Source organism: Pogoniulus pusillus, chromosome 38 (assembly GCF_015220805.1).
Source record: "Pogoniulus pusillus isolate bPogPus1 chromosome 38, bPogPus1.pri, whole genome shotgun sequence".
Classification (NCBI taxonomy): domain Eukaryota; kingdom Metazoa; phylum Chordata; class Aves; order Piciformes; family Lybiidae; genus Pogoniulus; species Pogoniulus pusillus.
Window position 1 is genome coordinate 5,984,113 of NC_087301.1, and position 24,830 is coordinate 6,008,942.

The 24,830-nt window shown below is 59.7% G+C and overlaps 2 protein-coding genes across 2 annotated transcripts; one reads left to right on the forward strand and one right to left on the reverse strand.

Annotated features, from left to right (window-relative positions):
* The first annotated feature begins 3,850 nt into the window (after positions 1–3,850).
* TMPRSS5 (transmembrane serine protease 5) lies at positions 3,851–8,299 on the forward strand. The gene is made up of 9 exons (XM_064173091.1): positions 3,851–4,047; positions 4,997–5,110; positions 5,276–5,319; positions 5,465–5,627; positions 6,230–6,408; positions 6,744–6,842; positions 6,966–7,108; positions 7,763–7,915; positions 8,220–8,299. The coding sequence occupies exons 1-9, from the start codon at positions 3,851–3,853 to the stop codon at positions 8,226–8,228; spliced, it is 1,101 nt and encodes a 366-aa protein (XP_064029161.1). The 3' UTR covers positions 8,229–8,299.
* Positions 8,300–8,353: 54 nt separating this feature from the next.
* On the reverse strand, positions 8,354–24,332 carry ZW10 (zw10 kinetochore protein). The gene is made up of 16 exons (XM_064172991.1): positions 24,205–24,332; positions 23,790–23,924; positions 22,317–22,418; positions 22,131–22,208; positions 20,213–20,372; positions 18,875–19,024; positions 18,139–18,330; positions 17,378–17,547; positions 16,448–16,630; positions 15,200–15,438; positions 14,194–14,265; positions 13,488–13,657; positions 11,782–11,912; positions 11,434–11,565; positions 11,098–11,300; positions 8,354–10,239 (listed from the first exon to the last, which is right to left on the reverse strand). Exons 1-16 carry the CDS (start codon positions 24,319–24,321, stop codon positions 10,119–10,121), a joined length of 2,355 nt encoding a protein of 784 aa, XP_064029061.1. The 5' UTR covers positions 24,322–24,332; the 3' UTR covers positions 8,354–10,118.
* Between the last annotated feature and the right edge of the window lie 498 nt (positions 24,333–24,830).

A 24,830-nucleotide genomic window follows, 5' to 3' on the forward strand; every position in this document is an offset into this window, starting at 1 on the left:
TCCTTTTGGTCAGGCTCTGGCACAGGCTGCCCAGGGAGGTGGTGGAGTCCCCATCCCTGGAGCTGCCCATGGCCCCTGGGGGATGTGGTCTGGTGGCCAGGGTGGTGCTGGGTTGCTGGTTGGAGTCAGCTGAGCTCAGAGAGCTCTTCCAAGCCAAACCCTTCTGTGACTCTGTGAAATGTGCTGCTTTGTCCTTCTCCCTCCACAGCCTGCTGGGCTCTGCTGCTGGCAGCCAGGCTGTGTGCCTGGGCCTGGCTGTGCTCACAGCCTGTGTCCTCATCTCCCTTCTGCTTTCAGCATGCAGGGCATGGAGGGGACGTGACCTCAGCTGGTCCTGCAGCGACCTTGGGCTGCTACTTGGCAGCAGCAGGAGAGCCCTGAGGGAGTCCTTGCCCCGCTCTGAGCCCCCCCAGGACAGGGCAGTTGTCAGCAGAGGATGCTCAGGGTGGTTTGCAGACAGCCAGGCTGTTGCCTCTCGTCTCGCTGCTGCTCCCTGGTCCTCCAGCACCATCTAGAGCCCTTTGCAGGCTGCAGGAATGCTCAGGAGGTGCTGCCAGGTGCTCCCTGTCCGGTGCAGCATGCCAGCTGGAGACTGGCAGCACCCACAGACCTCGGCTGTGCCAGCTGCAGTGGAGCATCTGCTCGGGGGAGAACTGGCTGGAGGGTTGGGCCCAGAGAGTGGTGGTGAATGGTGCCAGATCCAGCTGGCAGCTGGCACCAGTGCTGTGCCCCAGGGATCAGTGTTGGGCACAGGCCTGTTCAGTGTCTTTATTGATGACCTGGACCAGGGGATTGAGTCCAGCAGCAGTGAGTTTGCAGATGGCACCAAGCTAGGAGCAGCTGTGGAGCTGTGGGAGGGTAGCAGAGCCCTGCAGAGGGACCTGGCCAGGCTGCATGGGTGGGCAGAGGCCAAGGGGATGAGACTGAACAAGGCCAAGTGCAGGGTTCTGCACTTTGGCCACAACTCCAAGCAGCACTGCAGGCTGGGACAGAGTGGCTGAGAGCAGCCAGGCAGAGAGGGAGCTGGGGGTGGTGGCAGAGAGGAGCTGCAGAGGAGGCAGCAGTGCCCAGGTGGGCAGCAGAGCCAATGGCATCCTGGGCTGGCTCAGGAGCAGTGTGGGCAGCAGGACAAGGGAGGTTCTTGTGTCCCTGTGCTCAACACTGCTCAGGCCACTCCTGGAGTGCTGTGTCCAGTGCTGGGCTCCTGAATTGAAGAGAGATGTTGAGGTGCTGGAAGGTGTTTGGAGAAGGGCAGCAAGGCTGGGGAGGGGCCTGGAGCACAGCCCTGTGAGGAGAGGCTGAGGGAGCTGGGGGGGTGCAGCCTGCAGCAGAGGAGGCTCAGGACAGAGCTCATTGCTGCCTGCAGCTGCCTGCAGGGAGGCTGTAGCCAGGTGGGGTTGGGCTCTGCTGCCAAGCACCCAGCAACAGAACAAGGGGACACAGTCTCAGGTTGTGCCAGGGCAGGTTGAGGCTGGATGTTAGGAGGAAGTTGTTGTCAGAGTGATTGGCACTGGAATGGGCTGCCCAGGGAGGTGGAGTGGCTGTGGCTGGAGGTGTTGCAGCCAAGCCTGGCTGGGGCACTTAGTGCCATGGTCTGGTTGGTTGGGCAGAGCTGGGTGCTAGGTTGGGCTGGCTGAGCTTGGAGCTCTCTTCCAGCCTGCCTGATTCTGTGACTCTATGACTCTATGAAGTGCAGATGGAGCAGCAGCAGCAGCAACTTCTGCTCCACCCCTGCCATGAGAGCTCTGTGTGAATCAGAGAAGCTTCTTGTGCCCCACCATGGGGCAGCTGATGCCTAAGGCACAGGTGCCAGAGCCCTCCTGCAGGATGCCAGTCAGGAATCTTTCAGCAGCAGGGAATTAACATGGAAAATCAGAACTGAGAGCTGCTGCTTGACCTTTGCTGCCCTGTGCATGCTGCAGCCAAAGGAGCACAGGGGAGATGCAGCACCTGGGGAGCTGGAGGCTGCTTCTCTGCAGGTGGTGGAGGGGATCTTGCCGAGTGATGGGGGCGCAGCAGCACATCCCTAACACAGGAGGGTTGTCCTTCAGCCCTCACAGCAGCCAGGTGCTTGGCTGGCGAGATGAGAGTGAGGAGAGCAGCTGCAGGCTCTGTCCTGCTCTGTTCCCAGCCCAGAGTATTTCATTACCTCAGGTCCTGCCTCCCCGAGCACAGCTAACAGGGGGTGGGTGCCAGGCTTGGCGCTTCTCCTCTGGCAGGTGAGCAAACCACGGGAGGGCAGCAGGTGGGAGATGAACCTGGGGAGCTGAGACAGCTCAGCAGCTGCTGATCTGGCTTGGCACAGCACCAAGCAGAGCCCAGCAACCTGCTGCCGGGGGCAGGGGCATGGAGGGGGCTGCCCAGCAGGAGCAGGGGTGCCCAGAACGAGGAGCTGCTTCGGTGGAGCTGGAAGCCTGAGCTGGGTCACCAGGACCTTCCTGCCCAGCCCACAGCAGCAGCTGCTCTGCTCCCTGCTGCCATGGTGAGGAGGGCATCCTTGCTGTGCCAGCCTGGACACTGCTGCCACAGCCTCTTCCATGGGACCTGGCTGCTGCTGCTGCTGAGCTGCCCCTGGGCTCCTTCCCCTTCCCTAGAGCCCAGCCCCCACCCAGCAGTTTCCTGACAGCCCAGCCCGTGCTGAGGACGCCTTGGAGAGCTACAGGAGCCCAACAGCAGAGCCAAGCAGGGCAGCAAGGAGGGCACAGAGCTCCTCAGGACACGGTGGGTGAGCTCTTTGTTGTCCTTGGGAACAGGGTGGGAGGCTCTGAGTCTTGACCTCCTGCAGAATCCCTGCCTTTATCTCACCACCTCCTGGCACTGGTGGGGAAAAGGATGGGAAGAGCCCTAGAAATGGGACCTGGGGGCTTCAGCAGAGGCTCAGGGCAGAGCTCATTGCTGCCTGCAGCTGCCTGCAGGGAGGCTGTAGCCAGGTGGGGTTGGGCTCTGCTGCCAGGCAGCCAGCAACAGAACAAGGGGACACAGCCTCAAGCTGTGCCAGGGCAGGTTCAGGCTGGATGTTGTTAGGAAGTTGTTGTCAGAGAGAGTGATTGGCATTGGAATGGGCTGCCCAGGGAGGTGGTGGAGTGGCTGTGGCTGGAGGTGTTGCAGCCAAGCCTGGCTGGGGCACTTAGTGCCATGGTCTGGTTGTTTGGGCAGGGCTGGGTGCTAGGTTGGGCTGGCTGAGCTTGGAGCTCTCTTCCAACCTGCCTGATTCTATGATTCTGATGGTGCTGTGAGGGGCAGACACGACCAAGCAATCCTCTCCCCTTCTCTTTCTTAAAGATTCTGCCAATGCCTCTCTCCAAACCCTCTGCACCATCAGGAGACTGTTCCTGCTGCTGGGGCTGCTGGGGCTGCTGGTGGGCACAGCAGCTGGGGCATGGCTCCTGGGTCAGTGCCTGCTCTGGGACAGCCCTGCCACTGGGCAGAGCCCAGTCACCAACCTGGCAAGCAAGCTCGGGGTGCCAGCAGCAGGGGAGGTGGGGATGGGAGGACCCTGGTGGGCAAGCTGTGGTTTGAGATGGGGACACTTGGCTGGTTTGGGATGGGGGCACTTGGCTGGTTTGGGCTCTCCTGCTGGTTGCTGTGGTCCCAAGAGCAAGCTGCAGCTGTGCCCACTCTGAGGATCGTTGCCTCTTCGTGGGCACTGCAGGACTGTTCCCTGCATCGTGGTGAAATCCTGACACAGGCTGCCCAGGGCTGTGCTGGAGACATCCAAGCTCTGCCTTGCTGTGTCCCTGTGCAGCCTGCTCCGGCTGGAGCTGTCCCTGCTGCCTGCAGGCGGCTGGACAAAGATGCCCTTGGAGGGTCCCTTCCAGCCCGATGCCATCTGCCAGTTGTGCATCCCCGGATGCTGCCCGGGCTGTGCGAATCCCTCTCCACCCTTTCTCTGTTTGCTGAAGCGAAGCACCTGAGGAAGCCTCTCCCGGAGCAGGACCTGCCGCTGCCGCAGGAGCCGGCTGCGACCCCAGCCTGCAGCCACGCCGAGGAGGAGCCTGTGGTCCGCGGAGCTCCCGGCCGAGGTTCAGCTCCTTGCTGCCCCAGAGGGTGGGGAGGGGGATGTGGGGTGCAGGGCAGTGCCTGCCCAGCCCGGCAAGAGCAGGAGAGCTTCTCTTCAGCACCAAATGTCTCCTGCTGACCCTCCAGCTCCTCTCAGCTGCTTGTAGGGGGTGCTTGGCTTGGCTTTGATGCCCACCAGCAGTGAGGCTTGGTGGCATGGATTGATCCTACAGCAAAGGCAGCTCTGGCAGGGCTCCTTGATATAGAGGCACCCCGAGGTGCCATGCAGGCACTAAGGATCATAGAATCATAGAATCAAGCAGGTTGGAAGAGACCTCCAAGCTCAGCCAGTCCAACCTAGCACCCAGCCCTATCCACTCAACCAGACCATGGCACCAAGTGCCTCGTGTCTGGTTTGTGGTTTGCTTCCAGAGGCTTTTCCTGCTGCTTTTTGGTGTTCACCTCCACGGTTTTGGCTGCAGATGGGCATGGTTGGCCCTGCACAGAGCCCTGCAAGGGCAGGGAGGCTGCAGGTGCTCCTCAATGCAATGGCTTCAGTGTCTTTCAGGATCAAGGCAGAGAGCTCCTTGCTGGAAGCACAGGTGGAAGGACAGCCTGGCTGGCACCTGGCATGCTACAAGCACTGGAGTCCCTCCCTGGGCACCCTGCTCTGTCAGCAGCTCGGGTACCTCAGGTGGGCATGGCAGAGGCAGCCACTGCCACCCCACCTGCCTTTGTCCAAGGGGTGTGACCTTGGCCAAGGCAGCTGCCCGAAGGCTGGGAGGTTTGGCATGGCAGCAGTGCCAGAGCAGGGTGGGAAAGGGCACTCGAGCTGGCACGGGGAGCTGTGAGAGGAGATGCTTCCTGCCGAGGAGGTTCATCTATGGCTGCCAGAGCAGCAGGGCTCTGCACCAGCGTTGCCATGGCAGGGCTGCATTCCTGGTACCCCAGCAGGCCCCCAGCCCCTTCCTGGCACGTTTGCTGTTGCCCTCTGCAGAATGAGGCAGCAGAAAGGAGTGAGCCTGAGGGACGTGGAGGTGCCTGGCACGCAGCAGTTCCTGCAGCTGAGGGCACACCGGGGGGGCAGCCTGGAAGACAGGTGGCAGGTCAGGTAAGCAGAGCCCTGGGGGCAGCAGGGGGTGCCGAAGGGGCTGCAAGAGAGAGCTTTTGGTTGTCAGGCTCAGGGGGGTAGGGAAGTGCCCTGGTGAGGGGCAGGAAGGTGGGGGGGGGGGAGGTTGGTTCGTGTGTGCCCTGACCAGAGGCTGCCCCCGTGCAGCAGCAGCTGTGCCTCAGGTCGCATCGTGGCTCTGGAGTGCTCAGGTGGGTGCCTCTCTCCTGCCCTGCCCCCGCAGCAGCTCTGCTGGGCTCTAGCAGCCTCCTGCCCTCGCCCCCTTCCCTCCCAGCCCAGCAGCAGGCGCTGGCAGCCAGGGCTGTGCCCGACGCCTGCTCCCCGACTGCCTGGCAGAGTGTGGGCAGCGCCCTGGTGCCCCGCGGGTGGTCGGGGGCAGGGACGTGCCCCTGGGCCGCTGGCCCTGGCAGGTCAGCCTGTACCAGGGCTCCCAGCATCACTGTGGAGGCTCCGTGGTGGCACCGGAGTGGATCGTGACGGCAGCTCACTGCGTGCACAGGTAGCTGGGGGCTGGCCCCTGCCCAGCCTCGTAGGCGCTGGGTAGCTGCTGCTGTGCCAGGCACAGGGCTGTGGCAGCTGTGCCAGGCGCGGGGTGGCTGTGGCAGCTGCTGTACCAGGCGCAGGGCTGCTGCTGCTGTGCCAGGTGCATGGTGGCTGCAGCTGCTGCTGTGCCAGGCACAGGGCTGTGGCAGCTGTGCCAGGCGCGGGGTGGCTGTGGCAGCTGCTGTACCAGGCGCAGGGCTGCTACTGCTGTGCCAGGCGCATGGTGGCTGCAGCTGCTGCTGTGCCAGGCGCAGGGCTGCTGCTGCTGTGCCAGGTGCATGGTGGCTGCAGCTGCTGCTGTGCCAGGTGCAGGGCTGTTGCTGCTGTGCCAGGCACAGGGCTGCTGCTGTGCCAGGTGCATGGTGGCTGCAGCTGCTGCTGTGCCAGGCACAGGACTGTGGCAGCTGTGCCCGGAGCAGGGTGGCTGTGGCAGCTGCTGTGCCAGGCGCAGGGCTGCTTCTGCTGTGCCAGGTGCAGGGTTGCTGCTACTGTGGCTGCTGTGCCAGGCACAGGGCTGCTGCCGCAGCTGCTGCTGTGCCAGGCTGTGTCTCTGCTCAGTTCCAGGCCGCTGCCAGCCTCCCCCTGGCGGGTACTGGCGGGCATGGTGTCGCACAGCTCAGTCGGGCAGCAGGCTGGGGTGCCCGTGCAGAAAGTCATCTCCCACCCCCTCTACAACGGCAGCAGCCTGGACTATGACATCGCCCTGCTGAAGCTCCAGGGCCCCCTGCGCTTCTCAGGTCAGATGCTGCTGTCCTGCCCTGCTCCCATCTCTGCAGCTGCCAGCCTCGTCCCGCGGTTAGGAGATGGCCAAGCCCAGCCCCTTCTGACCCTGCCCCTCCAGGGCAGGCAGGCTGGCAGCTGGCAGGCAGCAGGCACAGCAGTGCTGCCTTCTGAGCTGTGCCAGAGCTGCGAGCCGCTGGGAAGGTGGCTGCGGGAGCTGAGGTCTCTGCCGTGCCAGGCAGAGTGGCTTGGCAGGCTGCTGGCTCCAAGGCCCTTCCTCGGCTGCTCCTGCTCAAACAGCCTGGAGCTGTCCCTGCTGGCCTGCTACTTACCCCTGCCACCTCCTCACCAGATGCCATCCGAGCTGTGTGTCTGCCACCCTTGCAGCAGGACCTCCTCCAGGGCACGCAGTGTTGGGTCTCTGGCTGGGGCTACACCAGACCAGACCAAGGTGAGCTCCCTTCTCGTCCTTGCTGCTCTGCACTGCCTGGAGCCTCTTCCTTCCTTCCCACTGCCCCCATCCAGCCCTTGCCATGGCAGCTGCTTCCTCCTGGCTTCTCTTTCTCCCTGCCAGGGCAGGTTGCTGGCACTCTGAAGGAAGCTCTGGTTCCCTTAATTGGCACCAAGAGGTGCAACAGCTCCTGCATGTACCGTGGCGAGCTCAGTGCCAGGATGCTGTGTGCTGGGCACCCCCAGGGCAGGGTTGATGCATGTCAGGTAGGGCAGGGAGCAGGTGCTGCCTGCTGGGGGTGCACAGCAGGTATGGAAGGGGCTGGTGGGTTCCAGGTCCCTGCCATGCTGCAGCAGGTGCTGGGGTTTGTGGCAAAGCTACCCCTGGATACTCTTGCTGCAAATTGTTCCTCATCTGCAACCTAACCCTCCCCTGGCACTATGCCAGGCCATGTCCTCTCCTTCTGTCACCTGAGGAGAGGGAGCAGAGCCCAACCCCCACCTCACTGCAGCCTCCTCTCACGGAGCTGCAGAGAGCAATGAGGTCTCCCTCAGCCTCCTCTTCTCCACACTGCACACCCCCAGCTCCCTCAGCTGCTGCTCCCCAGCCCTGTTCTCCAGTCTCTTTCCCACCTTTGTTGCCCTCCAGCCCCTCAATGTCCTTCTTGAAGTGAGGGTCCCAAAACTGAGCCCAGTATTTGAGGTGCAGCCTCACCAGTGCCCAGTACAGGGGCACCATCACTTCAGTGCCAGGCTGGGGTTGAGCTCTCTATGAGAGGGACATGAAACCTTGCAGGCAGAGCTGCCTGTGCCCAGCTCTCAGCTTGCCTGGCTGATGGCACAAAGCCAGGTGGCAGAATGCAGCCTGCCTGCATCCCAACAGGGCCAGACCACCTCAGCAGCCCAGGCTCTGCCTTGCAGGGGGACAGTGGTGGCCCCCTGGTGTGCCAGGACAAGCTGACCTGGCGCCTGGTGGGCATTGTGAGCTGGGGCCAGGGCTGTGCCGAGCCCAACCGCCCTGGGGTGTACACCAACGTGGCTCAGCTGCTGCCATGGATCCACCACACCATTGAGGTAAGCTGGAGCAGAGGGCAGCCTGCCCTGGAGCCTGTCCCCTGCCCCAGTGCCTGCCACCTGCCCCAGTGCCTGTTCAAGTGCCTGCCCCAGTGCCTGTCCCCTGCCCCAGTGCCTGCCACCTGTCCCAGTGCCTGCCACCTGCCCCAGTGTCTGCCCCACTGCCTGCAGCCTGCCCTGGAGCCTGCAGCCTGCCCCAGTGCCTGCCCTCTGCTTTACCTTTCCTTTGCTGCCCTGTGCCCACTTTGACACTGGGCAGCCTCCTCCCCGGGGCTGCTCCCTTTTGCCGTTGTTTTTTTCTTAGCTCTACTAGGAACAAAGCAAGGAGAAGGCTTCAGCAAGCAGCACTTTGCCCTTCCCGAGTGAAGAGCAGCCCAGGGCTCAGTGCTGCTGTGTTGCTGTAACCCTGGCAGCCAGGGGCAGACACAAACTCCACGCTCAGAGTAAAAAGTTTATTGAAGACAAGAGCAAACCTCCTCCTGTGAGCAGCCCTCCTGGCTGGGAAGGGGTCTGCAAGAGGTGCAGGGGGGAGGTGGGTTGCTGTGTGGCAGAGGGCAGAAGATTCCCATGGGATTAAAGGGTTATGAGAATGTTCTCAGCCTCCAGATAAATTACTGGGAGGTGAAAAGGGAAAAATTAAGAGTTTTGAGTGGCACTCACCCCCCTGGGGTCCATCCTCACCTGCTGGACTCTCTCTCACCCCCCTGGGGTCCATCCTCACCTGCTGGGCTCTCACTCACCCCCCTGGGATCCATCCTCACCTGCTGGACTCTCTCTCACCCTCCTGAGGTCCATCCTCACCTGCTGGGCTCTCACTCACCCTCCTGAGGTCCATCCCCACCTGCTGGGCTCTAACTGCTGCTCTCACTGCCTGCCACCTAAACCCAGAAGCAAATGGACCTCTTCACCCCCTGCCAAGGCTGTGCCAGGCTGACCCAGCAGGCAAGGCAGCCACTGAGCTGTGCCACGACTTGGGTGTTACCCCAAAGCCCAGCTCTGAGCCAGGCCCTGCAGAACTGCTTGGGAAGAGTGAAGTCAGCCCAAGTGCAGTGCAAAGGATACAACAGGAGAGAACAACAGGGTGAGAGATGAAGCTCTGTGGGCAAAACCTTTGTGAGCAGGTGGCAAGCACTACCTGGCAGGAGATGCTTTGCTGTGTGGCACATCTTGGCCTCTGGGCTGCTTTCCTGGCTGCTGTTGGTGTCTCTCAGTCCAAAGCAATGCAAACTCCTCCAACTCTTCCCTACAGCCTTTTTTAAACTTAGAAGGTAAAGCTTTGAGTGCTTCATTCCCTTTTCACTTCTCTCAAAGGCCAGAAAGTTGACTACCAGCAAAGCCACAGGTGCCAGACCTCTCTAAAGAGGTAAAGGAAGGAGCTGCCCTGGCTGAGACAGTTGGTAAAGGGAGGCTGAAAGTTCCAAGTCAGTTTTATTTGCCATGAGGAATTCTGCCACCTGTGCAAAGCTCTGGTTCACTGCCAGCAGCATCTTTCCCCTCCCACTCCCTGCTCAAGTTCTACTCTCTTCAGGGAAAGCTGAGGTGGGAAAAAAGAGCAAAGGTTTGGCACTTCAGCATCCTCAGAAGGGTATCAAAAGCTGCTGCAGCCTGGGTTGTAATTTGCAGGGATGGAGGAAGAGGTAGGACACAAAGGGGTTGGTGTAAAACTGCATAGAAAGAGTCAAGATGGAGAAATAAAAATCCCTCTCCAGGAGCCTGAAGCAAGCTTGAGATGAGAATAAAGAGCACCTTGGATGAGAGGTCCACCTGACAGCAGTGCCTGGATGCTGGGTACAAGACTTAGCTTTATTTCCCTGTGCTGGAAGCTGAAGTCCTAGAGGATGGTGGTTGGCTGAGATCACAAAAAGCATCTCCTCTGCACAAAGGGAAAGCTGGATCTGGGCACAGTACCCCATGGCAGCCTGGCAGGAGGTCTCAAGCCCAAAGTCCATCTGCTTGGCAGACAGAGCATGAGCAGTCAGTGTCCACTGGTACCCACCTTGGAGCCTCTGGCCCCAGAGCCTCCCTCTGTGCTCAGGGAGCTGGGGAATGGTTTTTCACCCTCCCTCAAGCCTCCAGGAAGCAGCTGCCTAGGGAGACTCTTGTACCAGTGCAGATGCTAAGGGTCAAATCCAAAAAAAACACCTGAAAGACTCAGGTCTCTTCTTGCTCCATCAGAAGATGCCCCAGGGAGCAGCAGGCAGAGTCACTTGATCTTGGCCAGAGCTGCTGCTCTCCTCTCTGTGTTCTGGAACAGGGCTCGGATCAGGCTCTTCACTTCAGCTGCAGAGAACTCAGCTGCCAGAGGCCCCTTCCCATCTGCCCACCTGCAGGGGACAGAAAGAGTTGGATTGAGCCAAACTGCACAGAGCTGCCATGGAAAACAACTCCTCAGGGTGCTCACAGGCAAGGCCAGGCCAGGCAGCAGCCCATTAGCAACTGGAGCCCAGAGCTGTTCAGCCAGGTTGGCAAAGCAGCAGGTCCTGAGGTGATTTTTCTGCACTCATGACCAATTCCACCTTTTCCCTCTCCAAAATAAGCCTAAAGCCACCCTGCAAAGTTCCCACTCAGCTCTCAGACAACAGGACAAAATGGTTTATGCTCAGCTGGAAGCAGAGCTGGGAGCCTTTGGTGTCCAACAGAGCCCCAAGAGCAGCACTGAGCAGGGCATGGCAGAGGAACTGCCCTCTCCCAGTGCTGTCTCCACAGCTGGGACCTTTCCAGCTCAGTCTGTGTGAGGGCAGCTGTGAGAGGGAATGTCCAGCTCCTGCCAGCTGAAGGGCCAGAGGGAATTCTGCAACGACCTGTGCACAATTCAGATGATAAAGGAAGGATGAAAGAGGTTCTGAAGAGCAGAGGTGGGACTGCAGCAGGCAGGCACAGTCAAAAGCAGCAGGCAAGATGCCAGGCTGCTGGCTGGGAAATGCTTCTGAGCCCAGAAGAGCCCCTCTGAGGTTGGCTCTTCCATGCCATTTGCCTCTCCTCTGTGCAGGAGGCAGCTGAAGAGATGAGCAGGGTTGGAAGGGGCTGTGAGCAGCCAGCTCAGAAAGAGCCTCGGGAGCAGTGGATCTGATCCATACTCGGTCATTGCCTTGCACCTCCCAGAGGCTCCTGAGGGCAGGGCCCTGCTGTTGGCACACCCTGCCCCCAGCTCCCTGGCCCTGGGCTGCAAGGAGGGCACCTACTGATCTACTATCTCCTGGAGGTTGGCTTGCAAGATGATCATCAGCTCCTTGAAGGTCATCCACTTGTGCACATAGATTGGAACCTCCTCCTGGTACTTCTTGTTTCTGTCATCTTCAGGCAGTGGGGTGAAAACTTGGGGTCCCTCCTCCACCATGGTTCTGCAGAGGGAGTACAACCTGTCTGCATCCTCTGCAGAGATGTCCTAGAGTGCAGCAAAGGTGAAGAGCAGTGAGATTTTTGGGGTGCCAAGCAAACTGTGAGGGTAGGGGGGAAAGTATTTCAATGAAGAAATGGAAGAGGATGAGCCTGGAGTGTCCTCCAGCTGCTGCAGTTACCTCCAGGGCAGCAATCCTGGTGGCAATCTCAGAGAGAGCTGTGTTGAGGAGGGTCCCCATGGCCTTGCAGTACACATTGACTGGCAGCACATCCTGCCAGACCTTCCCCAGCCTCTTCAGCTGATGCAGGACCTGGAAGATAACAGCTGGGGATTAGATGACCTTTGGAGGAGCCTTCCAATCCAAACCATTTGGATGGTCGCTAAGAAGGAACTGATGCTGAGGGTCCAGAGGTGGCCACGAAGAGGATTAGAAGCTGGAGGACCTCCCACGTGGGACAGGTTGAGAGAATTGAGACTGTTCAGCCTGGAGAAGGCTCCAGGGAGACCTCAGAGCAGCCTTCCTTACCTGTCTTATTGCTTTGTTGGCTGCAGAGTAATTTTCCTCATCATCCATGTTGGAGAAATTCCTGGCACTTGAGAGCCTCTCCAGGATTTCTCCTTTCTGCACTCTCATCTGGGCCAGGAAACACTCCATGCCTTCAGCAGCAGCAGCCAGGAGCAGAGGGAAGCAATTAACAGTTATAACATTTGCCCACTTGAAGAGGCTGTCAGTGCTCAGCAACAAACTTGCTGCAATGTGTCACTGGTAAAAGAAGTTCCAGGCAAAAAAAGAGTAAGGGCTGAGAGCAGCAGAACCCAAAGTGTCAAAGAAAAAGGACTGGGAGCAGCAGAACCCAAAGTGTCAAAGAAAAAGGACTGAGAGCAGCAGAACCCAAAGTATCTGAGGGCCACAAGACAAAGAAGGACCTGGATCTGCTAGAGCAGGTCCAGAGGCCAGAGATGACCAGAGGGAAGACAGGATGAGAGAGGTGAGGCTGATCAGCCTGAGGAAGGCTTTAGGGAGAGCTTAGAGCTGCATTTCAGTAGCTGAAGGGGACCTACAGGCAGGCTGGGGAGGGACTGTGCAGAAGGGCTTGGAGTGATAGGATGAGAGGCAATGGTTTGGAGCTGGAGCAGGGCAGAGTTAGGTTGGACAGCAGGAGGAAGCTGTGCACAGGGAGGGTGCTGAGACACTGGCACAGGCTGCCCAGGGCTGTGCTTGGGGCCACATCCCTGCAGCCAGCCAAGCTCAGCCTTGCTGTGTCCCTGTGCAGCCTGCTCCAGCTGGAGCTGTCCCTGCTGCCTGCAGGATGCCCTCAGAAAGTCCCTTCCAACCCACTGCCACCTGTGACTCTGAACACCTCACTGGGTGCTCTCAGAACTATGTAGGGGACAGCAAGAGTCCAGAGTCAGCTGTCAAAGGCCAACTCTGAGTCAGGCCCTACAGAACTACCTTGCTTAGAGCTCTAACAACAGTGTCAGACTTGCCAGTGAAGGAAACCTCCTCGCCCCTTGCTCAGTGCCATCTGTCACCATCCACTGCTGCAGCCAGCTCAGCTCAGCCCAACTGCCTCGGGGGCAGCTCAGCCCAACTGCCTCGGGGGCAGCTCAGCCCAACTGCCTCGGGGGCAGCTCAGCCTAACTGCCTCGGGGGCAGCTCAGCTCAAACTGCCTCGGGGGCAGCTCAGCCCAACTGCCTCGGCAGCAGCTCAGCCCAACTGCCTCGGCAGCAGCTCAGCCCAACTGCCTCGGCAGCAGCTCAGCCTAACTGCCTCGGCAGCAGCTCAGCCCAACTGCCTCGACAGCAGCTCAGCCTAACTGCCTCGGCAGCAGCTCAGCCCAACTGCCTCGGCAGCAGCTCAGCCTAACTGCCTCGGCAGCAGCTCAGCTCAAACAGCCTCGGGGGCAGCTCAGCCCAAACTGCCTCGGCGGCAGCTCAGCCTAACTGCCTCGGGGGCAGCTCAGCCCAACTGCCTCGGGGGCAGCTCAGCTCAAACTGCCTCGGCGGCAGCTCAGCTCAAACTGCCTCGGGGGCAGCTCAGCCCAACTGCCTCGGGGGCAGCTCAGCTCAAACTGCCTCAGCAGCAGCTCAGCTCAAACTGCCTCGGCAGCAGCTCAGCTCAAACTGCCTCAGCAGCAGCTCAGCCCAACTGCCTCGACAGCAGCAGCAGCTGCCAGGGCTGACTCCAAGCTGCTCTCCCAGCACCTCTCCCTGCTGCAGGGCACAGTTACCAAGTCTCCTGAAGCCAGGCACCATGTCCACGAAGGTGGCAGCCCCCTGGCAGAGGACGCTGGTGAGGTGGTAGTGGAACTGGTGGCCCAGGGTGAGCAGGTGGTGAGCGATGTACATGCAGTTGTTGTGGTGGATGGCTGCCAGCTGGGGGAACTTCTGCAGGCTCTCCCTGGCCCAGCAAAGAGGAAGAGAGAAGAAAATGGGTTTCATTAGAGCTGGGACCCTTGGATGTTGCCAGGCTGTGAGGGAGCTGAGGGTTGTTCAGCCTGGAAGAAGGCTACAAGGGGATCTCAGAGCTGCCTGAAAGGATCCTGCAGGAAAGCTGCAGAGGGACTTTTGCTGAGGGAATGGTTGGAAGCTGAGGGAGAGTAGGGTGAGACTGGAGCTGAAGAAGAAGTTCTTCAGTAGGAGGGTGAGGAGACACTGGCACAGGTTGCCCAGGGAGGTGATCAAGGCCAAGCTGGATGAGCAACCTGTGCCAGTGGGAGGTGTCCCTGTCCCATGACAGGGAGGTTGGCACTGACTGAGCTTTAAGGTCCCTTCCAACCCAACCCATTCTATCAAGCTCTGAACTGTCTCCATGGTCACAAGGCTGAGCACCTCCCAGGCAGCTGGCATGAGTGAGGGGTCTGGGGGCGTAGGCAGGGCTGCTCCAGCAGAGCTTTGCTGTCTCTCCACTCCAGGCTCTAGGTCACACACACTCACCTGTGGTACGTTGGCACCACATCATAGAAGAGCTGGAATATGTTCCTCACAGAGTAGAAGAGCTGCAGACAGCTGGCAGGAAAACGAGGGTCAGTTTGTTGGCATGTTCACAGGGCACCCTCAGCCTTCTCCCAACCAAAGCTTTCTCAAGGACTGGCACAAAGAGCAGACTGCCAGAGTCAGCCAGACACAGATGTCAACACAGGAAACGTCCTGGAACTCACCTAAAGCTGTGATGACCTTGGAAGTGGAGTGTGGAAAGGCCAAGCTGCAGAGCAGCTGGCAGCAGGGAGAGCCCTGAAACCCTAGCAACAAAGGGAGCAGTGTCCCTGCCCCACCAGGAGTACCCAAACAGGCAGCTCTTTGCCTGCCACCAGACACTGAAGGGCATTCAGTGCTTGGGCACCTCTCCCCCCTCAGGCCTGCAGCACCAGACAAGCAGAACTGCCCTCAGCAGGCTGCCAGTGCTTCCCACTGGCTTTGGGAGCAGAGGGATTTGCATTGCTGGACACCTGAGAGCTAACCTGAGGTAGCTGAGGCCCCATCCCTGCAGGCTGCACAGGGTTCTGAGTAAGCTGCTCTATGGAGGATGTCCCTGCTGCCTGCAGGGAGTTGGTCTTGGCTGACCTCTGGAGGTCCTTTCCAAGACAAATCATTCTATGACTCTGACACAGGCCAAGGCCCTGAGCTGAGTGCTGTGGTGTCTGTCCCAGCCAAAGGACCACAGCCATGAGCTCTGTCCACACCAGAGTCACCAGCTGCCTGCTGCTTTAACCTGCCACAAAGTGCACCTGCAAACTGAAGGCCAAAAGCCTGCACAACCTGAGTGCTGCAGGGGACACTGCAGCTGCTCCTGTCCCAAGCTGCTGCACAGCCCCGGCCGGGACAGAGTCCTTCCAGTGACTGCTTCTGGTCTCTTCTGTTCCCCTAAAGCTCTTCTCATCTACAGACAGCTGCTTGGTGTTGCCAAAGACAGGAAGAGAGGCAGGAGGAAGAGAATTCCTACCACTGGTCTGTGCTGGCTGTGGCCTCCAGCAGGGTCTGGTAAGCCAGCTCCATCAGCTGCTGCACCGAGGCGCTGATGCGGCAGGTGGGCAGAGCAAAGGTGTACTGGCTCAGCTTGGGCTCAGCCTCCAAGGTCACCACACCAGCATGGAGGCATTCAGAAGCTCTTTGGGTGCTGAGGTGATCTCCTGCCCTCAGATCAGGAAGCTTTGGTAGGGTTATGCAGGAATCAGGTGTGATCTAAGGGAGAGCAAGAGAAGAGGAGGTCAGTTTTGGGCTCCTCGCTTCAAGGAGGCTACTGAAGGGCTGGAGCAGGTCCAGAGGAGGGCACAAAGCTGGAGGAGGGGCTGGAGAATAGGGCTGGGGAGGAGCAGCTGAGGGAGCTGGGGTAGGGTGTTCAGTGTGGAGAAGAGGAGGCTGAGAGACCAGAGAGAAAACACAGGGAAGGGAGAGGGCAGAGCCCGCAGGGAAGGGACAGCCCTGCACAAACCAACACCCTGGTGAGGCTGCACCTCAGCTGCTCGGGTTAGTTTTAACTCCCTCACTCCAAGAGGACACTGAGGTGTCCAGAGAAGAGCAGCTGGAGAACAGGGCTGGAGAGGAGCAGCTGAGGGACCTTGGGGTGTTGAGGCTGAGGGAGACCTCACTGCTCTCTACAGCTCCCTGTGAGACTGCAGTGAGGTGGGGGGTGGGCTCTGCTCCCCAGTATCAGGTGATAGAAGGAGAGGAAAAGGCCTGAAATTGTGCCAGGGAAGGGTTAGGTTGGAGAGGAGGAACAATTTATCTGCTGCAAGAGTGGTCAGGAATTGGCACAGGCTGCCCAGGGAGGTGGTGGAGCCCCCACGCCTGGAGGTGTTCACGGCACCTGTGGACATGGTTTGGTAGCCATGGTGAGGGTTGGGTTGATGTTGGACTGGATGCTCTTAGAGGACTCTTTGGCATCCCAGAGCCCACAGGAAGGAGGCTGTGTAAGGCCAGAAAACACTGAACCACACAGACACAAGACCCAGGCTCAACACAAGGCTGCAGAAGACCTCTAGGACTGCTGAAGGTCTCCTGGCTGAACACCACAGCAGACCACAAGACTCCTTAAGTAGTCCTCTACCTTTCCTTGTCCTTGTGCCACCCACCAGGCCAACCCAGTGAAACTGGGGGGGCTTGGCAGCTGTGACTGCTCTGGGCAAGCCTTCTGCAACCCCTGAGTTGTTTTCACCCCCTAAACCAAGCAGAGAATGGCATCAGGAGGCACCTTTACAGTGTTGTGTATCTCTGAGGTCATCAAGTTTCTGGCTGCCACGATCACCTCCTGGCATTTCTTGTTGGCAAAGTGGGAGTTGACATTCCTGGCATATTTCAGGAGGTCTGTCATGTCCCCCTTCAAAAACTTCATCTCCTTCAAGGCCTTCTCAAATTCCTCTGTGGATTTAATCACCTGAGAAAAGCAAGGACAGGTTCTGCATGAACACAGCTCCCTAAAAGCCAAAGTGGGGACAAACTCTTCCCCTCAGCTGCAAGCAGAGGCTGAAGTTATGTTTTTAAGGGCTAAAACCATCCAAAGGCTGCTCAGCAATCCTGTCACAGAGGGTTAGGTTGAGTCTAAGTCCCTTTGGGAAGAGCAGGCTCAGCTGGGGGCCAGCATTGCACAGTAGCAGTGTTTGAGCTGCAGGTTTGTGCCCCCTTGGGCCTTGCTGCCCACCAGACAAGCAAGAGGATGAAATTTCACTGTGCTGGGACAAAGGGGCTGGGAAGGATCTGCTGTGACTACTGCTGTCTGAAGCAGCCTCCTCTCTAGAAGGAGGCTTTGGCCTTCCTTGCTAGCAGGAGGCTCTGGTTTCTGTCTGACAAATCAAGAGTGGCCTGGACAAGAGGCCTCTCTGACCCCTAACCACAGCCAGAGAAGCCAGGTCTCAGGCAGCCAGCTGAGCAAGCAGCCTCCTCATCCCCTTCAGCCTCTCACAGAGCCTCAGGCAGGACACCTGCACACTCTGCAAGCCTCCAGGTGTTGGCTAAGTGTAGCCTGTGTGCCCCAGGTCAGAGACCTTGCTGGCTTTGCTTGACAGGGAAAACAAACCCCAGCTTCACCGAGGGAAACAGCTCCAGGTTAGCAAAGCTCAGCTGCCTGCTCAGGCTGCCCACCTGGCACTGCTACCAGGTGGATCTGGGAGATTTGGAGACCTACCTCTATGTACTGCTCCAGTTTGCTGCTCTTGGTTGGGATGGAGTTCACCAGGCAGTTCTGAATGAGGCAGTCTGACAGCTCCTCCCAGATCATGTCCCCCAGCAGCTCTGCCAGTGTGAGCCTGCCCTCCTCCTCCTCTGCCTGCCCCACAGGCTGCTCCAGAGGCACATCTGGGGACAGAGAACAGAGGAGGGTTTGGATTCCCCTTCAGCATCTCACTCAGTGCCTCCTGCCAAAGAGCAGCTCCCCTGTTCCACCATCTCAGCATGGGGATGTTATCCTCAGCCAGGCTGGGCGCTGGGAATCTGCCTCCCCACCCAAAGCCAGCTGAAGCTGTGTGAGCTGAGCCTCCCTGCCCAGCATCTTCACCTCATGAAATGCCCCAAAAGCTCAGTTTGCAGCCAGTGGAAGATCTTCCATGTGACCAGCCTGGACTGCATTAGACTTTAGACCTGTGGCACGCAAAGATCAGGTCTGTGAAGAAATAAACCTTCACCAAAAACCCAACTCCTTGATCCCTTGCAGCCAAAAGAGTTTCCTCCTTCCTCCTCTTTCTCCTCCTTCTCCTCCATGCTCCCAGCTCTGTGACTGCTGGGCCAGGCTGCCAAGCTGCACCAAGAGCAAGCCAACACTGCAAGCAGCTCAGACCTCTCACAAAAGTCAGTACTGCTTAACAGCCAGACCTGCTGGAAAGCTTCTACTCCAACTACATGAGCAAGGTGTGGACCTCAGCCTAATTCCAAGAGGCAGGAGCCACCTACTCAGCAGGTATTTGTGGAGCACTTCAAAGACAAGCTTGATCTTCTCAAAAACCTCCACTGGAGAGCAATGATCTGAGCCAGGCCTCTTGGATTGAAAACGTAGGATGAACACATCTGGCTGCTCCTCTGTGAGTGGCTGCAGGGATGGGTATGAGACCAGAGGCTTCAGGATGTACTTCAGCAGCAGCTGACCTGAGGAGCAAACACACAGAGAAGTCTTTTTCCAACAGCAGGAGGCAGGCAGCTTGCTGCAGTGAGGCCCAGCTCTGACTGTTTTGGATGTGTCATGGTATGAAGCAGAAGCAAGAAGTGCTCTCACTAAAGGGTACTTTACTTGTGTGAAGCACATGTGGAGGCCTAACTAAGAGCAGCTTACTTGATAGCAAGTGAAAAGCAAACAGCTGGAAGCATAAAATCCTGCCCTAGCACCTGCCACACTCCCCAAGTTATCCACACCAAAGACCTGAAACCTAAAGTCTTGCCCTTGGCAGGTGAGGAAGCTGTAACTGGAGACCCTCTTTAAATACCAGGCCATGAAATCCCACAGGCACAGAGGGAAGGATAAATAATAGGATAAATAAACCACAAAGCTTCCTGTTAACAAGAACCAGAGACCCTCCTCGTGCTCAGAGCTGCCAAAGAAGTCTCCCAGGGCATTGATTTTGGTATCCACCTTGCAACAAGACTGAACCCTGGGACCCTCCAGCTGCATTTCTCTGGATCTGTGGTCTCTTACCAAAGATTTTCAGCTTGGCTTGCAGTTCCCCCAGGACAGCAAATGCCTGCAGCACAGAAGCAACAGGTGGGCTAGCAACCTCCTCCTCTTTGGTTGGCACCGTGTGGAGGTGCAGCTCTGAATGCAGCACTGCCTCCAGGCTGCTGCTCTCTGAAGGGAAAGAAGAAGCACCTCTAGGTCACAGTGAGCTCTGGCAGCCAGTAGGAGTGAGAAGCTACTGCTAAAGCAATCTTCTACCTCTCCCCAGGGCCACAAAGCTCCCACAGGGCATCAACAGAGAGAGGCTATGGAGCTCTTGTGCTGCAGTGCAGGACAGTTGGCCTCTTGCAAGCAAGAGAATTCTCATTCTGGTCACTTTGTACTTCAAAGATTCAGTGCCAGTCTCCTCCTTCCTCTTCCTCTGCCCATTTCAAGTCAAATGCAAAGGAGAAGATGTTTTATTCTCCAGGGAAAAGGTTTTCTTTTGATGAAGACAGCAAGAGAGAGACTCTTGAGCAGTTCTTGTAGTGCTAGGATGAGAGGGAATGGATTGAAGCTTGAGGAGATTTGAGGCTGGAGATGAGGAAGAAACTCTTGGCAGTGAGGGTGAGGAGACACTGGCACAGGTTGCCCAGGGAAGTTGTGGAGCACAGAGAGGGAGGGTGAGGAGACACTGGCACAGGTTTCCCAGGGAGGTTGTGGAGCACAGAGAGGGAGGGTGAGGAGACACTGGCACAGGTTTGCCCAGGGAGGTTGTGGAGCACAGAGAGGGAGGGTGAGGAGACACTGGCACAGGTTGGCCAGGGAGGTTGTGGAGCACAGAGAGGGAGGGTGAGGAGACACTGGCACAGGTTTGCCCAGGGAGGTTGTGGAGCACAGAGAGGGAGGGTGAGGAGACACTGGCACAGGTTTCCCAGGGAGGTTGTGGAGCACAGAGAGGGAGGGTGAGGAGACACTGGCACAGGATTCCCAGGGAGGTGTTCAAGGCCAGGCTGGACGAGGTCTTGAGCAATCTGGGGCAGGTAGGAGGTGTCCCTGCCCATGGCAGAGGGAGTTGGCACTGGATGCTCTTGAAGGTCCCTTCCAACCCAACCCATTCCATGACTCCATGAACACTTCTGAGCTTTTTCTATGCAGCATCACAAACGCAGCAGGTGAAGCTTCAAAAGCTTGTGTTGAAAAACCTCCTGCCTGCCCTGCACCGTTTGTGGGAGCAGCCAAAGTGACCTCCAAAGATCTACCCCTGACTGCAAGAGTTGCTCCCTTACAGCAGCCTCGGCTCAGGGCTGCTCCTGCACTTCCCATCTCTAAGCCAGGCCCTCCAGACAGCGAAGCAAACCCTGCCAGAGCTGTCAGCACCTTTTGAAGGAGGAAGCTTCCACACAGCCAGTTTCTGCCACTCTTCTCCCAGGTGGTAGAGGATGTTCTGTGTCTGCACTGTCAGCTCCGTGCTGAGGGCTCTCAGGATCTTCAGCTCAAAGCCCTTGCGGCATTCCAGCGCCTTCAGGCTGCTCCGTGCCTGGGGAGAAGAGATCAGGCAGAAAACACAAGGAAGGGAGAGGGCAGGGTGCGCAGGGAGGGGAGGGGGCGGGGAAGGCAGGGAAGGGAGCGGGGTGGGGAAGGCAGGGAAGGGAGCGGGGCGGGGAAGGCAGGGAAGGGAGCGGGAGGGGAAAGGCAGCGAGGGCAGCGGGAGGGGAAAGGCAGCGAGGGCAGCGGGAGGGGAAAGGCAGCGAGGGCAGCGGGACGGGAGCACAGCGAGGGCAGCGGGACGGGAGCGCAGCGAGGGCAGCGGGACGGGAGCGCAGCGAGGGCAGCGGGAAGGGAGCGCAGCGAGGGCAGCGGGAGGGGAGCGCAGCGAGGGCAGCGGGACGGGAGCGCAGCGAGGGCAGCGGGAGGGGAGCGCAGCGAGGGCAGCGGGAGGGGAGCGCAGCGAGGGCAGCGGGAAGGGAGCGCAGCGAGGGCAGCGGGAAGGGAGCGCAGCGAGGGCAGCGGGAAGGGAGCGCAGCGAGGGCAGCGGGAAGGGAGCGCAGCGAGGGCAGCGGGAAGGGAGCGCAGCGAGGGCAGCGGGAAGGGAGCGCAGCGAGGGCAGCGGGAGGGGAAGGCAGCGAGGGCAGCGGGAGGGGAGGGCAGCGGGACGGGAGCGCAGCGAGGGCAGCGGGACGGGAGCGCAGCGAGGGCAGCGGGAGGGGAGCGCAGCGAGGGCAGCGGGACGGGAGCGCAGCGAGGGCAGCGGGAGGGGAAGGCAGCGAGGGCAGCGGGAGGGGAGCGCAGCGAGGGCAGCGGGAGGGGAGCGCAGCGAGGGCAGCGGGACGGGAGCGCAGCGAGGGCAGCGGGAGGGGAGCGCAGCGAGGGCAGCGGGAGGGGAAAGGCAGCGAGGGCAGCGGGAGGGGAGCGCAGCGAGGGCAGCGGGACGGGAGCGCAGCGAGGGCAGCGGGAGGGGAGCGCAGCGAGGGCAGCGGGACGGGAGCGCAGCGAGGGCAGCGGGACGGGAGCGCAGCGAGGGCAGCGGGACGGGAGCGCAGCGAGGGCAGCGGGACGGGAGCGCAGCGAGGGCAGCGGGACGGGAGCGCAGCGAGGGCAGCGGGACGGGAGCGCAGCGAGGGCAGCGGGACGGGAGCGCAGCGAGGGCAGCGGGACGGGAGCGCAGCGAGGGCAGCGGGACGGGAGCGGGACGGGAGCGCAGGGAAGGATCAGGCGGAGCAGGCAGGGAAGGGGCAGCCCTGCACAAACCAACATCCCGGTGAGGCTGCACCTCAACCGCTGGGGTTAGTTTTAAGTCCCTCACTCCAAGAAGACACTGAGGTGTCCAGAGAAGGGCAACAGAGCTGGGGAAGGGGCTGGAGAACAGGGCTGGGGAAGGGGCTGGGGAGGAGCAGCTGAGGGAGCTGGGGGTGTTGAGGCTAAGGGAGACCTCATTGCTCTCTACAGCTGCCTGAGAGATGGCTGCAGTGAGCTGGGGGTTGGGCTCTGCTTCTTCCCAGTATCAGGTGATAGGAGAGGAAATGGCCTGAAATTGTGCCAGGGGAGGGTTAGGTTGGAGAGGAGTAAAAAATTGTTTGCTGCAAGAGCAGTCAGGGACTGGCACAGGCTGCCCAGGGAGGTGGTGGAGTCCCCATGCCTTAGAGGGGTTCAAGAACCCTGTGGCCATGGCACCTGGGGCCAGGGTTTGGTAGCCATGGTGGGGTTGGGTTGCTGGTTGGACTGGATGATCCTGGATGTGTTTTCCAACCCAAACTCTGCAGCTAATGCTGCCATACTCTCGAGAAGCCATCTGTACCTTCTGCAGCTGCTGAGCTGCTGCCACATACTTCTTCTCCAGCAGGGCAGTGTTGTACTCTTTAATAGCTACATCGAACTGCAACACAAGCAGATGGGTTTGTGTCACTGCACAGCCACACCCAGACCACAGCTTCTAACCCCATGACTGGAGACAGGGCAGAGAATGTCTCCTCCTCCTCCTCACCTCCTGCAGCTTCTTCAGGACACTCAGCACCAGGGAGTCCCTCTCCAGCTGCTGCTTCAGCTCAGTAAACTCAGCCACAGCAACGTTTAGATCTCGTTGAACCTAAAGACAACGAAACTTTGCTCCTCATTCACAGCCAGCAGATGTTAGCAGGCACATTTCCCCTGGGAAATGATCACAAGAGGAGATTTAAAGGACTTCTCTTGTTAGACTAATCTAGTCAGGAGGGAAAGAGGCTCTATCCACGAGCAGGATCCTTCCAGGCAATGGCAACACTCAGACACTAAGTTCCTTTCTTTCCTTCTCCCTTTTTTTCTTCCCTCTCTTCTGTTTTGTGTTGGTTGGTTTGGGATTGTTTTCCTCCTTTAGTACATCACACCTCGGTTTAAAGGCACTGTGAGGAAATGCAGCCTCAAAACGACTGCAGTGTTCTTCAACACAGCCACTGGAAACTCAAGACAGCTCAAACTGACCCCAAAGTTAATTCTCAACCCTGCTACAGAGTCCCAGCTACTGGAAAACCAACCAAAGCAGCAGCACCCAGAGGGTGAGCCTGCAGCACAGCTTGCAGGAGATGCTCACATCCTCCTCAGAGACTCCAGTGAGGGTGCACAGCTATAATTTAGGTTCCCATTCTGCCCAGAGCAAAGCTGTGCCACACCTCACCACGACGTGCCAGCTGATCAGAGAACCATAGGATCAAGCAGGTTGGAAGAGAGCTCCAAGCTCAGCCAGCCCAACCTAGCACCCAGCCCTGCCCAACCAAACAGACCATGGCACTGAGTGCCAACCTAGCACCCAGCCCTGCCCAACCAACCAGACCATGGCACTAAGTGTCAACCTAGCACCCAGCCCTGCCCAACCAACCAGACCATGGCACTCAGTGCCCCAGCCAGGCTTGGCTGCAACACCTCCAGCCACAGCCACTTCACCACCTCCCTGGGCAGCCCATTCCAGTGCCAATCACTCTCTCTGACAACAACTTCCTAACAACATCCAGCCTAGACCTGCCCTGGCACAGCTCCAGGCTGTGTCCCCTTCTTCTGTCCCTGGCTGCCTGGCAGCAGAGCCCAACCCCACCTGGCTACAGCCTCCCTGCAGGCAGCTGCAGGCAGCAATGAGCTCTGCCCTGAGCCTCCTCTGCTGCAGGCTGCACACTCCCTGATGCTTCACTCTCTGTACAGCTCACCTGGGACACCCTTCCCCAGCTCTCCAACAGCCACCAGCAAGCCATGGCAAACCCTTTAACGCCACTTCTCTCCTTCCAGCCCTGCTGTGACACACACACACCCCCCTCTGCCGCATGGGTCACCCGAAGCCACTTCCGAGGGGTGCTATCACCCCGGGTTGTTACTCTGCCATCCTCCTCCCCCAGCCCCCTCTCAGCAGCCCACGCTGGGGGTGGGGGGGAAGGGGCTACAGGTTTGGAGTGAGGCTGAACGGAGCCTCAGGGCAGAGCAGCCCTGACCTGACCTCGTTCTCGATGCCTGCCTTCAGCAGGTCGATGCTGCTGCTCAGCCGCTCCACCTGCGCCACCAGCTCCTCGGCGCTCTGCAGGCTGGGCAGGAACTCGTTGTACTTCTTGTTGATCATGTTGCAGACTTCTCCCTGAAGAAGAGGAGCATTGCGGCACCGTCACTGCCGGGGGGGGGCCCTTCGGTGGCAGCCGTTAAGAGGCCGTGCCGGAGCTAGGCTGGGAGCACTCCGCTTCGGGCCGGCTGCTGGCGCCGGGCTGGGAGGCGCAGCGGCCAGGGACTGCCGCGTCCGGGGCAGCTCGGCTCAGACCGGAGCGGCGTCAGCCCTGCTGCCAGCTGCGCATCCCGGGGCCGCTGCCCCACCCCGGGCTCTCCCCGCTTCCCCGCAGCTCTCTCCCCGTTCTCGGCCTTGCCTTCAGGTCCTCCACGCGGCGGGACAGACGCCCGATGCGAGTGCCCAGGTCCTCCTTGTCGAGATGGCCCGAGTGGGCCAGCACAGCCGCCACCAGCGAGCCCCCCGGCGCCGCCATGGCCCCGGCCCCGCTCCCGGCCCCCGGCCCCGCTCCCGGCCCCGGCCCCGGCCCCGCTCCCGCCCCGGCCCCGGCAGCGCCCGCCGCCGCCGCGCGGCACCACGGGATGGGCGCGGCGCCGCTGCCGCTACGGCGCCCGGCGAGGGACAGACTTACTGGGCGCGTTCCGTTCAGCCCGCGGCCCTGCTGGGTGCTGGGAAAGCCGTGGGTGCAGGGTGACACCCGTGGGTGCTAGGGAGCATCGTGGCTGTGGAGCAGGCAGTGATTGCAGAGGGAGACGAGGGTGCTGCTACTCCATGGCTGTGACGAGACTTGCTGGGTGCTGGGGGGCCGTGGGTGCAGGGTGGCAGCCGTGGGTGCAGGGTGGCACCCGTGGGTGCCAGGGGGCATCGTGGCCGTGAGTGCTGCTAGTCGGTGGCTGTGACGAGACTTGCTGGGTGCTGGGGGGCCGTGGGTGCAGGGTGACACCCGTGGGTGCTAGGGAGCATTGTGGCTGTGGAGCAGGCAGT